This window comes from Symphodus melops, assembly GCF_947650265.1.
Source record: "Symphodus melops genome assembly, chromosome: 16".
NCBI classification, from domain to species: domain Eukaryota; kingdom Metazoa; phylum Chordata; class Actinopteri; order Labriformes; family Labridae; genus Symphodus; species Symphodus melops.
The window spans coordinates 2,050,853-2,066,406 of record NC_136706.1 but is presented as its reverse complement, the minus strand read 5'-3'; the positions used below and the strand labels follow the sequence as shown (position 1 = coordinate 2,066,406).

General features: G+C 41.7%; 1 protein-coding gene and 1 long non-coding RNA gene across 2 annotated transcripts; one reads left to right on the top strand and one right to left on the bottom strand.

The window, feature by feature from the left end:
• Nucleotides 1-512: 512 nt before the first annotated feature.
• Nucleotides 513-10,295, bottom strand: slc25a1b (slc25a1 solute carrier family 25 member 1b). Its single transcript, XM_079363949.1, has 9 exons — nucleotides 9,871-10,295; nucleotides 5,301-5,408; nucleotides 4,813-4,912; nucleotides 4,233-4,371; nucleotides 3,340-3,424; nucleotides 2,786-2,890; nucleotides 2,585-2,700; nucleotides 2,426-2,499; nucleotides 513-2,105 (listed from the first exon to the last, which is right to left on the bottom strand). The coding sequence occupies exons 1-9, from the start codon at nucleotides 9,980-9,982 to the stop codon at nucleotides 1,991-1,993; spliced, it is 954 nt and encodes a 317-aa protein (XP_079220075.1). The 5' UTR covers nucleotides 9,983-10,295; the 3' UTR covers nucleotides 513-1,990.
• A 327-nt stretch (nucleotides 10,296-10,622) lies between these two features.
• Nucleotides 10,623-13,951, top strand: LOC306836724. Its single transcript, XR_013780810.1, has 4 exons — nucleotides 10,623-10,637; nucleotides 11,178-11,777; nucleotides 13,467-13,537; nucleotides 13,817-13,951. It is a non-coding gene; the product is annotated as an uncharacterized lncRNA (long non-coding RNA).
• Nucleotides 13,952-15,554: the final 1,603 nt, after the last annotated feature.

Here is a 15,554-nt window from a genome sequence, read left to right as displayed (position 1 = left end):
ATTTGTAAAAAAAAATAATAATAAACAGGGTTGGGATGAAAATAACCTTAGATGTAAAGTATTGAAAAAAACCCCAAGAAGGTCAAAAAAACAATTGCTTCTGTTCAATCCATCCTTTATCTTTAAGGGTCGTGTGGTCCCAGCAGTCATTGGGTGAGAGACAGATACATCCTGACTGTGTCACCAGTCAATCACAGGACTGACATACAGAAACAGACAAAGGCTTTGGACTGTGGGAGGAAGCCAGAGTACCTGAAGAGAACTGGATGCACAGGGAGAACATGCAAACTCCACACAGAGAGGCTCCTGTCTGACAGGGATTCAAACCAGGAACCTCCTCACTGTGAGGCAACGGCACGCTAACCTCTGAACCCTTATGCAGTCTGATTACTTTTTGAAATAATAATAAAAGAATGCAGAAAGGAAATAGTGATGAGAGGTTAAAAAAAGGAATAACCATTATTCCAAAGAAGCAAAGAAAAATATTATAATTGGAAATAAAGATCACAACATTAACAGTCTGATCCCAAGTTTATTTGTGAGAACATTTATCAGATTTAAGTAGACTGAAGGCACAATACTTGTTCTTTTAACTGCTGGAAGTTTTCAGTGTGTTACAATTTAAAAGATACTTAAAAAGCTTTGCATACATTACATCTTCATATATGTGAGGCCATGTTGCAGATGACGCAGAATGAGGGCTTGCTCAAAGTAAACATCTGTTAAACAAATGATTGCATTGCATGTAAACATGACCCACAAAGCTACAAAGTCCAGACTTCAACATGGCATCATTTTTAATGAGCAGCATTTTAGCACATCGTGTCATCCGTTGGTGTTAAAAAAAAATAAAAGTAAAGGCATTGAACGTTACATCATTAAAAGTTTCACTTCTAAATCATATAATCATCCATGGAATGAGATGGAAGGCACTGTTAATCGCATTTCTCACGCAGGCATGTCTATGCATTAAAGGCAATTTAAGATTTCAAAGCACAGAATTAAACAAAAAAACAGCTGTGATGAGTAGAAAAGATATGAACATCTCGGAAAAATAACTGCCTGGAAATAAACATCCGGCAATACTGCAGGGTGTGCAATAATATCAAAAAAAATAATAATAAATTGTAGTGACTCAGTACACACAACATTCAATCATTCTTAATCTCAAAAGATCTCAAAATGAATCGCACAATACATAGGCACTTCTTAAAAGCATAAATCTAGTATTATCTAGTAGTCTAGATAAGTGAATTAAAACACCTCTGAACGCCTTTTACACCACCTAAATCCACTGTTTTGTGAATGTGCATTTCTAAATAGGCCGTCTATACAGCAGAATTTGCAAAAAGAAAAAAAAAACTACAATCTGGATTTTTAGATTTAAGGCATTTAGTCGTTCCTGTACCTGCTGCCTCTGTCGTATGTGACATCTGAATATAAATGATTTAATTAGCTGAGGAATGATCTGACATTACGTCTCAGAAAAAAAAAAAAAAAAAAAAAAAATGGAAGTACTTGCATATAAAAGGGCTGGAAAAGGTTTGTTCTCTGGTTATAAATCGCTCTTTTCAAGTATAATTTGTGAATCTACAGTGTCTAAATCACATTATATTGGGTGGGATATCTTCTCTCTCTGAGTATAAACAGAACGTAAAGCGCTATAGGTGACACACACTTCTCCTCACCAATAATATTCCCATTTTTCTCACCACTCAGATCTAAATAAATGCTCTCTTCCCTGAGCTCTTTAGGAACCGTTCCCCCCCCCTCTGAAATTTAATAAAAGACACCTGGTGTAAGCTCTGACTGCATCACCAGTTTTTTACATGCAGGTAATAATTCACCTGTGTTATTAAAAATTAAATTAAGATCACACCAAACCCTTCGTTTCTGTCTGAAAATCACTTCGAGGTAGATATTAGAGCCTGGAAGCAAGGTCTGGGGACAGTGGCTTTCTGTGACATGTGTAGCACCACAGTGTTTGCTTTCAGTCCGTCTTCCAAACGATGTTCAGGAACTTCACCACTTCCTCGTAGATGATGAAGACTATGGCCACGTCCATGCACACCCGGCCCAGCCGAGGAACGGTACCTTTGTAGAAGCTGAACAAGACAAACGAGAAACAAGACTTTAACACGTCAACAACTTTTAAAGATTCACAATCGAGCTCAGTGCGAGTGCGCTCTAATTCACATCAGAGGGACTGTTGTTGTTGTTGTTGTTGTCAGAGAACTGGAATTTTAAACTCCATATGATTCTAGCTGAAATAAATAAAGGAAATACTTGTGGGCTGACAGCAGAAAAGGGAAAAATGTGATTGTTTGCATTCACACATCCAGCTCACGTGAAAACTTAAAAGAGCTTTTGTGCAACATACGATTTATAGAGAACATCACTGCAACTCCACATATTCTGAACTTACGCCATTGGTCCTTCGTGCTTCATGATTTTGACGGCACAGTCCATTGTGCTTTTGTACTTGTGAGCGTCCAGACCCTGTGACACACAGACGTGTGAGTTACTCTGCTCGATTGGGTTAAATGAACATTTGCTCTGTGATAAACGTGTTATTTGAACGAACCTGCATTCTGGTCTTAATGACATCCAGAGGAGTGTTTCCAAACACACTGACAGCACCGGCTACAGCTCCAAACATTCCAGTTATAAGCGGGTTAATGGCTTTGTCTGGGTCATCACCTTTAAATACAAATACACATTTTTAAAAAGTGGGGTTTTTTTGGCTGCAACTTTTTTCTTATGAACGATTAATTTAAAAACACACCTTTGTACCAGTTCCTCAGTGAAGTCATGACGTAGAAGCGGATGGCCTGGTTGGATCCTTGCTTTAAGACGGTGGCCGTCAGGCCTTGATAAGTCCCCTTCAGACCTGAACGATAAAAGCTAAAATGATGAGCGCCACTCGGCTGCCAGAAAAGTTCTCTGTAAACTTCAGGATTGCAACACAACACAAAACTAGCAGTCCACATAACAAAAGACAAACAAACTCATCATGACAAATGAGATGCTTGATGTACAAACGTCAGGATTTAGTAGGAAAATTATCTCAAAATGCACGATACGCTGCCAGCACAGAAATGAAAAACATTGTACTGTTTTGCTTCTTGAAGAAAATCTGTCTGCTTTATCGAGGGATGCATCCAAGAATATCCTCCCAACCCCCCCGGTTAAACTGCCCCATGATAGTGGATCATTTAAATACATGAGAGAGGATCAGTGTTAAATCCTGTGTGTGTGTGTGTGTGTGTCTGTGCGTGTGTGTGTGTGTGGTGGAGATTAACCAGCAGGGGGCGGTAAATCGCAGCTCATCATCCTTACCTTCAGTTCGAACGATCTCCCTCACCCCGTGGAAAAATCCCCGGTACTTTGGGTTTGCTGACGTCTGATCATGGATGAATTTGACCTAAAAATAAATTAAAAAAAGATGAATTATTGACAAATGCAACAATCATGAGGATGGTCGAGACGAAACAGAAATAAATGAGAAAGCATTTTAAATCCGGGTCAGGCAGAGTTAAGAGCAGAGCAGCATTAAAACATATTTAGTTTTCATGGAAATACAAAGAATCTGTATCTGGTTTGAGGCGGAGAGGATGAGAGGAATGAAAGCTGTTTGGGTAACAAGGACTCTTCTGGTTCTTGTTGTCCTGCTGTGTCATGAGAATAATGGAGGTCGTGGATTCATTTCTGACAGAAATAAAAAGGATTATTTTTTATTTTAACTATCAGCATTGAATTCCCTTCCAGATGGAAAAAATTGAATTTAAAAGAAGCTAGGGCCAAAAAAAAAAAAGAAAGAACAAAACTTCAACATTTTGTCTTCCATAAATTCATTTGAATTTATTAATCCTATTTGATGGTGTTCTTATTGATGGTTTGGGGAATTCTGTTGAGTCAGGTTTGTAAAAAACATGAAAATCTTAAGTTCAGTGAAATAACCGAGGACGCGCCAAAAGTAAAATCCGGCTTTTTTTTTTGCTGGTCTCTGTCTCGTCTTGGAGTTTAAAGCATTTGTTTTCCGGGTCTCAGACCGGGCGGACTCCAGATTTTAAATCCCGCTGGGTCAAGAACAGCACTAAGAGGCTAACTTCATGTCATTCCTGTGGCTCAAAGGAAAACGGTCCTTTCTAAAAGTACAAATAACTTCATTTCATCTGTTGTGTTTGCAGCTCGTTTTGCTGCCTCCTTGTGTCGACTGAAGCGCAGCGCACCTTGACGGTCTCCATAGGACAGACTACGACCACAGCTTCTGCCACTCCAGCTCCGAGTCCACAGAGGAATCCTCGCTTACTGTCCAGCTTCCCCGTTTCATCTCTCATCTTGTTACTGAGGAACTCAAACATCCCAAATCTGTGGAAGTTGAAAACAAGGATTAATGACTCGAAAGAAAAAGTGACTTCAGCTCAGCTTTTATATAAACTAAGATGGAGCAGTAATGATCTGTGAAAAGAGGATTTTTTTTTCCAGATTGCACGGTTGTGAAAAATCTCTTGAAAGTCATTTGGAAAAAAATGCTCTGAGGCCTTTGAACAAACTATCCAGTAGGTTTTTTTCTTTAAAATCAGGATTTTTACAAACAAGTCTAACTTTAACAAAATCAGAGCAGACAGAGCTTCACGCCCCCCTGAGATCTTTAGCACCCCCCCAGAGGGGTCTGGACCCCAGGTAAGTGGTCCAAAAAGATGAATACAGAACTCTAGCCAGTTTGACATGTATGATAATAAAGTATGTATATGAAACAAGCCTTTGTACATTCAGTCAGTGTTTGTGCGTGCATAGGTTAGACAGTACCTGACAGCTGCTTTAGGTATAGATCCATACAGCAAAGAGCTGAGACCTCTATAAAGACCCCTCACCCCATGACCGTTCACCGTCTGCTTCACACAGTCCACTGTGAAGGAACAAAAACACACAGGAAGGGGGGAGGAGAGGTTGACATCACAATCTGCTGCTTTGCATGTCAAATCGTTTTTTTCATGTAATTTATTAAAAGTGTGAAACAGTGACGTTATTGGGTTTCATTCTCTGTGAGTCCACTGCAGCTTCAAACAACAAGAGTCACACTGACAAACACGACAAAAGTCTGTGCCAAAGTTCAGCAGCTCTGCGCGAACAGATAACAAAGATTAACTTCCTGTGCAAACGCACACACACACGTTGCATCATGTTTACACACCAATCTGCAAAAACACAACGTCAAAACCGACGTCGGGATGAAATCTGAAGGGATGCTCTCCCAGACCGTACGGACTGAAACTCCACATTGATCACAAACTCACCGACGCCTTTGTATTTGGGAGGATTGGCCTTCTCGTCGAGCTGCAGCTGTGTTTTCACGTACTCTGTGGGGAAGGTGATGCAGATCTCGATGCCTCCAGCGATCCCTCCTGTAACAACAGAAAACAGAACCACATGAGGCACAGGCGGGTTTTAACATGAGAGGCCAGAAATGTGAACTATTTCATGGTTAGGGTCTTTATTCTGTTAAACAACACACAGTGCAGGTCAGGGAGGAAAGCACTCATCCTTCAACTTAATCAGAGGAGGAGACAAACAAACAGATTTCAAAATAAAGTTCTTAGATGAAATACTTGACTCTGAAAAAATAAAATCAATTTAAATACTTTTTTTTTTTTTTTTATAAATGTAGCTATGACAAACTGCGACTATTTTATTATGTTGTGCGTCAACAGAAAACCTAATACGGTGAAGTAGTTTATTTTAACCTGTTAATTAAGGTTAAAAACGATGTACAGGATTTTTTCAAGAAAAAATGTCCTTAATAAAATATTTAAACATTCACAAAAAACATTGTTACAATAACATTGTTGTGATTTAAATATTGTAAAAGTAATAAAAAGTGTAAATGTAACATGAAATAAAAATACTTGTCCTGTTTGTTCTCGTAAAAGCAGAAAAAGCCCCAAAATAAATATTTATAAAAAAGTTAAAAAGGATAATTTTACTTTGGGGAAAAAAATGTTTATGAGCTTGAGGGTTGCTCAATTACAATTATTACAATAATGATTGTAACTATTGATCCAATAACTATACATTAAAATAAGTTTAAAATTAATTCAATGATTTAAAAAATTAAAATAGCTGGGGGATAAAAAGTTTCAGTTTCTTACATGACATAAGCCTAAAAAAAGTTGAGTGAAAGTTTTGTAAAGTACCGGTAAACTGCACGTTAGTGATAATGAACATGTATGTTTCTGTCATTCCTTCAGCTCCACCTTAAACTCTGCCTGTCACACATCTGCCGTTCCTCAGCGAACAGGAAGCCTGCAGCTGATTGGCTCGGCTGATCTCACAGTGAGTCTGCCTACAGATACTCCCTCTGGCATGACTCCAACTGAAGGGGGCGTGTATCCTTCAGAGCCTTCAGAGCACACACTGTTCAACACTGTACTGCGCGCGCGCGCGCGCGCGCACGCACACACACACACACACACACACACACACACACACACACACACACACACACACACACACACACACACACACACACACACACACACACACACACACACACACACACACACACACACACACACACACACACAGAACATGGCCTCACACCTCTGACGTGCTGGGCAGTTTGCATAAAGTGCAGAAACTTGAGCTTTCTGTCAAAAGAGCAGCACAGATTTCACCCTGCAGCCAAATAAGTCAAACTGTGAAGACTTTATGTGGCGGCTTCTTCAAGCCTGAACAAAGACGTAAAAAGTCTGCAAAGTTTTTGGAACATAAGATGCCTAGTTGACGTCATATTTTGTGTTAATTACAAGAAACTTGAGCTTTTTTAAAGTCCTGCATGTTAGTGATTTGCTTTTTCAGTCTGTGATAGTTGGTAACTGTTTCTGCCCACGTAGAGTGACCTGCATTATAGTTCTTAAAGTTCTTTATTGGCATTCAATAAGAATCCGCCCCAAGCATGAAGCTCATGAACACACTGATGGTGACACTGCCTGAAGAAACAACAGAACAGAAGTCTCCAAGTCAAACAATCTATTCCACAAACATCCTCACAATCGGGGTGCAGAATTGATGTGAAAATTAAAAACTCAGGGTTAAGAAAGATAAAAGTTTACTGAAGTTGGTGTTGGGCCCTTTTGTTGCACGCGACCTTTCTTCCAAAATGTCATGCAGTAAACTCACCACTGTGCACCCTGCACTCAGTCAGACATGCAAGTCACCCGGCTGTGCGTGCGCGAACAAACACAAGATTACAGTCCGAAACAAAACGCCGCTTTTTCTCCAAAACATCATGTGCAAGTCGCCCATGAAACTAAAAGGTCTGAGAGCGACACACTAGTTAGAGACGCGAGCTGTCCCTCAAACATACTCATTAAAACTGGTGCCAAAAATCCACATCACCACTCTGCACACAAACGTCCACGTCGTACCTGCATCATGTCTCCACGCTCAGTCTGGGGAGAAATACAGAACCAGTCCATCAAGTCCGACGTGTAAGAGCTTCTTGAACAGGTGTTTGGAAAGAACGTGAGGAGAGTGCTTGAATTTTAAAGATTGTTTTGAACACTTTACCAAAAAGGTCTTAAAGAGCAGCATGTGCTTTTTCACGTTGCCTTATCTGACACACTAACCATGAGGAAACTATTTACTGACACTCACCGGTTACAACAAGTTGTTGGTTGATTGGGGGTTTATGTTCTGGACGTGTCTTGGCTAGGTGCGGCAGGCTAACTGTCTCTGGGCATTATGTCCACATTTAACACACAAACAACTGCACAAGTGTTTTTTTTTTTTAATCCTACAGTAAACCCCTAAAACTCTTCAAACTGCTGAGAGAAGTCATTTCATTGGCTGTCATGTAAAGCAGCATGCTGTGAAGACATCCAGCCTCTGTGTTCGTGGTGGTTTTTAAAGCCTCGACATGCGGTGGAGTCTTGTGATTTGCAAGTTGCTGCAAAGTCCCCGGTCTGACATATTTTGGGGTCTGACTTGGATTCCAACACTCCTCCTGCTGCTGCTGCAACCTTCTCTGGGAGTTCATGCAATCGATTAGAGGACGCCAACTTCAAGTACTGCTGCCTGATCTGTTGAAAAGCGAGTGACGAGCTCGGGACTGTGACGTCATCTTTAAATTCAGCTAACTGCAGGGACATAAACATTTCTACACATGCTCAGTACACAGTAGCTGCGAGTCTAAAGCCACTTCCACTAGTGTATGTGTTTGTTGATGTGATTGTTATTGTGGTTGTTTTTATCATTGTGGCCCCAAGATGTGAAAATAAAACGGTCCTGTACAGAACCTTTGACAGGCGTGAGTGAGGAGGCTGACAGAGCGATGTGCTTTGTCATCGTGGCTCATGGCCCTGAACGTGGACAACCAGAGGGGGGGGGGCGGGGGGGGGGCCTCTGAGCACACAGTGTAAGGGGCAACAGGTCAACAGAAAAACACCCAGCAAACTGCTGACAGGCATGTGGAGAAAAGCGACGTGAACCGACAGGCTGGTTGTTGAACTTGAACACGAGCAGAAGCCACAGATGTGACTGTGCAGCTCCGTCTCATTAATGATGCAATAAAACTGTGTGTGAAGTTTCAGCGTCTGTCACTGATTGACTGACGAAGCAAGAAGATAATCAGAGGTCATGGATGAAAAAAATCTTCCAAGAGGATCTGTGACTAAAGGTCGAAGGTTTCCAATAATCCAAAGTACGACCCCCCCCTTGAGTTAATGAGCATCTCCAGGTTGAATATCAACATACAGTGACACATTAAAGACGTTTCAAGCGATTCCTCTTTGACACGATGTCTGACAGGAGGACAGACAGTCGTCTCGGCTAACGTTGATTTCGACAAATCTTGGTAAGAATTCAACTCTGGCCCGATTCAGCCTCACCTGAAAAGAGCTAAACAAGATGTCTCAAAGTTTAACAAGTTCAAATCTCCCAACTAAAGGAGGTCTCATTCTTTCAAACCTGCACCCTGAAGTTCAAAGAAAAGACCAACACACTGATATCCATCTATTAAACGGTCAGTTAATGGGTTTTATTTACTTAAAATGTCACATGCAGCAGAACTCTCAAAGGGCTTTGTGTTCTCATCTTTGCTTTTCAAGGGTCAGTGTGTTGAAATCCTCCCTCACTGCGGCCTCAGGCGGACTGACATTGTACACATTTTTGCAGGACTGACAGTGTTTCTTGACTTGCCAAATAATTCACAAGGTCAAGATCCTGCAATGAACACGTCAAGGGACTCTTTAAACCGTGTTATGTTCCCGAGCCAGGTTTTTAAAATCAACCACCTGCAGATTAAAAACTTCTGATCATAGCTCACTCGAAGCTCCTGAATTAGCAGGTGAGGATTCTCCCTGACTTCAGACACTGATATCTTACAAAGATTCTGAAAATATTTTGATTATTCCAACTGTATTTGAAGCTATAGGCTCTTCTCTTTCTTTTGCATTTTAAACTGCAAAGTATCGCACAATGATAACCGAGTGCAAAAAATATAATCCAATCTGTACACTCTGCCGCCCCTTAGCCAAAAAACAATTGTTGCTGCAGTGTGCAGAGGCTGAGATAATCTGTTCTGACAGGCTTTGTAGTAAGAAAGTTAATGAGTGGAGCCATGAATTGCTCATTGTTTTCCAGTAACATCTTGTTATTTTACTCCAACACATGCAGTCAGTGTCCCTTTAAGACAACCATGTAGTTTTTTTTAGGAAACAGTGCTGCAGCCAAACCTCCTCTGCTCACATCTGCACACTCAGTTTCAACTTGTAAACAACTTTTAACAGCATCCTCTGTGCGCACGAGGAGGATGAGGATGATGAGGATGAGGATGAGGGGCGCGAGCAGCACCCAAACTTTTCTTACCTGCCAGGATAGCCTTGCCAGGATGCGTGAATTTGGCTTTCCCCGCCGGAGCTGCAGCAGCCAAACACTGCGGTCTGAAAAACGGGTTCACGAATCTGGGCTGCCCGGACATGACTGACTAAAACCCCCTGGCCTCCAAACTTTTTTTTTTCTACTTTCTGTCAATACACACGAGCTGGAGTAACGCAAACAGCCTTCAAGCCCTCATGCAGTGTTGGTGCTTTGTGCAGCAGGAGTCCAGGTGCAAACATTCAGAGGCCAGGCAGGCAGGCAGCAGCGGTGAACATTGGACTCTTGGCTGCTGATCTGGACCTGATAAAGTCCTTGCTGGAGTTCCCTCCGCCGCTCACACAGGCTGATAGCGTCGAGTCAGTCTTCATTCCGGGCGGGGCAGCAGCAGCAGCAGAAGCACGGTACTTCCCCTCCTCCTCTACACGGAAAAAACGTCATGTTTGTCATAAACATTTAAGGTGGACCGGATGGATTTTCTGCAAACTTCAGGACTACTTGTATTACACAAGTGCACCAGAAGAGGGCGCTGTTTCTCAAGTTACCCCTTCAGAGAAAACAGCACTTTACTGATAAATGAGTTAACTTAGTGTTTCTTATTTATTGGTATTTGTGTGTATTAAGTTGGCCTTAATGAGCTTTCCTACTGTCACTGTCAAAATGTACACATTTAGGTTTACTGCTTTCATTTAAATTGTATGAGCCTTCAGGGGGCCCCCTACCAGTCTGGGGCCCCAAGCAGGTCGCCTGCCTTGCTTGTGTAGTTTCTCAAGTTCTCCTCCTTTAACGTGTAGATGATGAAGAAATATCCGCTGACACTGACTTGCATGTAATATAAGACTTTATTTACAAAGACAAGAAACAGCATCAGTCCAGGTTAGCCATGGTACCTGGGAGAGTCACCAGCCAAATGTGAACCCTCTCGAACAAAGAAAGACTCTAGTATTTATACAGCATTGGTCAAAGAAAACAGAAAACCATCCATGTCCTTATTTGGACTTAAGACAACAACTGTTACCCTCCTTAAACTTACTCTGAACTTACGGCCTTAAGATTTACAATTCCATGCAGGGTTGACTTTTATTATCTCTTCCTCGGGATCAACACCTGTTTACTCCTGTTTAGACCCAAATGTTATCCTACTCAGTCTGAAGGAAACAACAGTCTTAATAAACCAAGCTCTTCCTGAGACCACTAATTACTTTAACATAAGTTCAGATTTTAGCAGCACAGTTCATATCACTGTTCATATAACATTGTGTTGCATGTATAATACACTTCACTTGCTGACAAACAAGCAGTACTTCTGCACCTGGCCAAACCAAACCCACCCCCCGTTTGGTAACAAAAGGTCAAAAGGCACTGTGCTAAATATCTGGGGCTTTATTAGACGTAGACATTTCATTGCATTGAATCATTGTAGTGCAGGATAATAGAATAAAACAGAATAAAATATTTACATGTAGTAAATGTAAATGTAGTATTTTCAAAATAAGGTGCAGATATAAATAGATATAATAACAAAAGCTAGTAAATTGATTTTGATTATATGACAAAGAAACCTTGATAAAATTAAGTAGACATTCATAAAAATATACATCCTTACAAATGTGTGTTCTTTAATATTTTCATTAACAAAGTTCCTGTAATTAAACGCGAGTAAAACGGCCGTCATGATGTTGTGGCAGTCGGATCACTATCTTGTTTCTTTTATTGAGTCTTTGTTCGGGATTCGCGCTGGTACTGCGCATGCGTCATATGTCTCCTTCATTGTGCCCTGTTCCCCTTATAGACGCCGCTAAGCTAAGCTAGCTGTCAATCCACTCAGCAGCATCACGCCAGGGACGCTCCAGGATCTGCAGGACCCCCCCTTCTTTTTCCTGAACTTATAGCAAACGGTAAAGAGATGCTACTCACTCCTTAAAACGACACGAGTCTTTATGACACTTTAATTAATCATTTATTACGCTGTTTTAAAAAAAAAAAACGTTTTTCCACCTCCCAAGGTTAGCTAACGTGACTGGCTAGCATGTGTAGCGGTTTAGCTAACGCAGGATCTCTTATGTAATGATGTTTTAACCTCGTAATGCACACTTTAATCCTCTCATGATGGCTGTGATAGTGCAGGGATTCAACCACGACAACGTTAGCTGCTCATTTAGAGACTTTATGAGCTTGGTTTATGCGGAGGGGTGTGTGTGTGTGTGTGTGTGTGTGTGTGTGAGAGAGAGAGAGAGAGAGAGAGAGTGTGTGTGTGTGTGTGTGTGTGTGTGTGTGTGTGGATCTGAAGAGGACATAATTAAAATAGACTTAACCACTTGATTGTGATTATCTTTAGTGTCTTTTTATTTTTTAGTTAGTTACTATGTTACTACAGCTATAATGTGTGCTAGCTGACACACACACACACACACACACACACACACACACACACACAGACAGACCCCCTCATGGCCCATCTGTTGTCCTTTGTCCCATAGAAGCATGAGTCCTGCACCATTGTTCACTTTAGGGACTTTATTTGAAAGCCAGCTGTTCTGCTGTCTCGTGCAGCATCACCAGGAGGAGATCCAGGCCCACTTTCCTTTTTCTTCTTCTTCTACTACAACCTCGACATGTGATCACAGCCTTTGTCCTGCAGCTTGAACTCATAAATCTCAGGCATGCACTCACATGTAGTAGTGTAATGTGCATTTTTTTTTTATATTTAAAGGATGCAACGATTCACTCGACTCACGGTGTATTTTAAGACATTCTGGAGGTGATCGGTGAATCATCTTGGATTGTGCTGTTCGTGAAGTTCTCTGTCTCGTCATATTTGCACTCAGTTTTTCTTCTTTTATGCTTTTCTTTCATGTTCTGTCAGAAAGGGGTGCAGAGCTTGTTAATCGTCAGCTCCCCTCTAAAGGAACAACTTGTTCTTTTCTGCTGGAGCTCACATGCATCCAGGCTAATTCATCGTATGACAGCAATTATAATGGTTACTAACTTAGTTATCTGTTAGCCACTCACTGCCTTCATTCAGGATTATCTTGCATCCTCATGGAGGACTCAGACATGTAGATTTATTGTGGGGGTTGAGAAAAGAAGAGTGACAGCTTCTATGAACTCTTTATTTGTGTGTGTATTATTTATTTATTTTTTTAAATCAAAGTTCACATCGTTTGCACGGACATCACATATTTTCCCCACACCGTGCAGGCCTCATGTCGTGTCACACATTACCTGAATTTAAACCTGTTTTGATGCCGCTGGAACATTTTTAAAGGAGGCGTTAAGTTTAGCTCAGCACATCCGACTGTCTGGTGAAGTAGACGCTAAAGACACGAAACCGTCACGCTGAAAAGAAATAAAAGCTCACACTACTCGACACCACAAACCCTAACCAAAAAAAAAAAAAAATTGCTCATTTCTTGTTTTCTCCTAAAAAAAAAAGTTACAGTGTTCACCTTGTCTTAGATAGAAACGATTACAGTGTTTGAGTAAAGACAACTTTGAGTTTAAAATATGGTGGAAGAGCAGAAGTTTATTTAAAGCTCCTGTACTTTTTTTATACTGATTTATAACCGTGACTTTATCTTGTGCAGCACAATGGCCGTCCCTCCTTCATACTCAGACCTGGGCAAGTCTGCCAAGGACATCTTCAGCAAGGGCTATGGTGAGTTCTCTATTTTAACCCCAAAGAGTAAATAATTAACCGTCCCTGAAACCAGTCTGGTGTTTCAGTTCAGACACTTCCTGTTTGGGGGGGGATATACATCTGCCTTCAATCAACTTTAAAGCTCTGCAGGATTCAAATGAAATGATTGGATCGATAATAATGCATTTTATCGAACCTCAAAGTGCTGAGGAGTAAAGTCAGAGCGTCAAACGAGAAAGCGCAGATAAAAGTGAAGTCAAGTCGTTTCTCTTCTCTCTGTCTTGTCATCTCCACCAGGCTTCGGAGTCGTGAAGCTGGACCTGAAGACCAAATCACAAAGTGGAGTGGTGAGGACTCGTCTTTATCTCTTTAAGCTGTGGTCATTTTTCATCTCTCCTCCTCCTCGTCCTGAGACTCCTCCAAGTGTTTACCTCGAAGACCCCCCCCCCCCCCACGTGCTCTTCCTGCTGCGCTGAAGCCAACCTGCTTGGCCGAACACGTGCTCCGTTTCTAGAGAAACCTGGACAAGCCCGAGTCTGTTCATTGAATGCATTCTGCTCTGTGTGTGTGTCTGTACCTGCCTTCTCTAACCGCTGCTCTGTCTCCATGCTGCTGCCTCCTGGACCGCTCGCGCTCTAATGTTAGATGGTAAGATCGGCGTCAGAGCTAACAGCCGTTCATTCACATCATCATCACCGTCTCCATGTTGTCCTTAATCATCTGTCTTTTCATACAGCATGAACATAACCAGCTGTTTGTGGAAGTTTGATTTACTGTTCAAGTTTTGTCACATCACTCATCTGAGTCTTGATTTCTTTGTTTTTCTCTTTTTTTTTAATATAAACCAATCAGCCTCTTCTGTTGATTTGCATTAAGTGCGAATTCGGCTGTGCATGCTAACAAGCTAAAACAGCACAATGTGCATGTAAGCATTTAGGGGGGGGGGCGGGGGGGGGCTGATATGATTGACAGGTGGGCGTGTTGTAACGGTTTATCGTAAGACTTAAACCCCGTCTCAGCCGGTCGTCACGGTGACCGAAAGTTCGCCTTACTCGGGCGTTTTTTTTATTCTAGAAACACAAAACTTCAGTTGCTGATAATCAGTTGAATGTACGGCGGATATTTCGCCGCTAACGAGACGCTGTGGTGAACGTGTGGCGATGGTGAACGTGTGGCGAACGTGTGGCGATGGTGAACGTGTGGCGATGGAGAATCCAGCCGGCGTCCTGGAAAGGTTCAGCTGTCAGTTCATGACGTGTGTATTTATAGTTGTTGTTTTTCTTTGTGCTGCGCTGTCCTCGTCTTTGGGGATGAATCCCATTAACCCCAACTGATCGTCCACTCGTTTGTTATGTAACACACCATCAGTAATAATGGAGGTACATTAAGCTTCCCGTGCTCTCTGATGATCTCTGTTTCCCGTCCCGGCTGATTTCAGCGGCGCTCTGTGAACGTTGAAAGGAAAAAACAATGAGAGTGTTCGCAGAATAAAAAACGTTAAAAAAAACAAGATGTTGTCAAAGAGCCGAACTCGAGCCCTCAGACGGATCAAAGCTCACCTCGTTTAACCGTGTCACCCTGGGGCGCCAGCCTGGTGGTTAAAGTGCACGCCCAACGTACGGGTAAAATAGTCCTCCAGGTGGGCGTTCCGGGTTTGAATCCGACCTGTGGTTACTTTCGATGCCCTCTGTCCCGTCTCTAAATAAATCCACGACATAAAGGTGAGAACTCAAATGATGATTCTCGTGTTCTGAGGTTTGAAATCGATTCCTAACTTTAAAAAATAAATAAATAAATTCCTGCTAAGTGCTAAAGCTAACGCTTTAACTCAGCAGAAAGTCAAATGGAGCATCAGTGAAAAGTTCAGCCAGTCCGACTCCTCCTGACTGGAGGAGATCCTGACGTCTGGACTCATTCAAAAAAAAAAACTTAAAAAAAAAAACTCGCTTTCAAATAAAAATAGATTCTCAATCGAATCATAAAGTAATGAAATCGAACGGTGAGACAGTCAAAGATAATCACATTAAACCCCCCC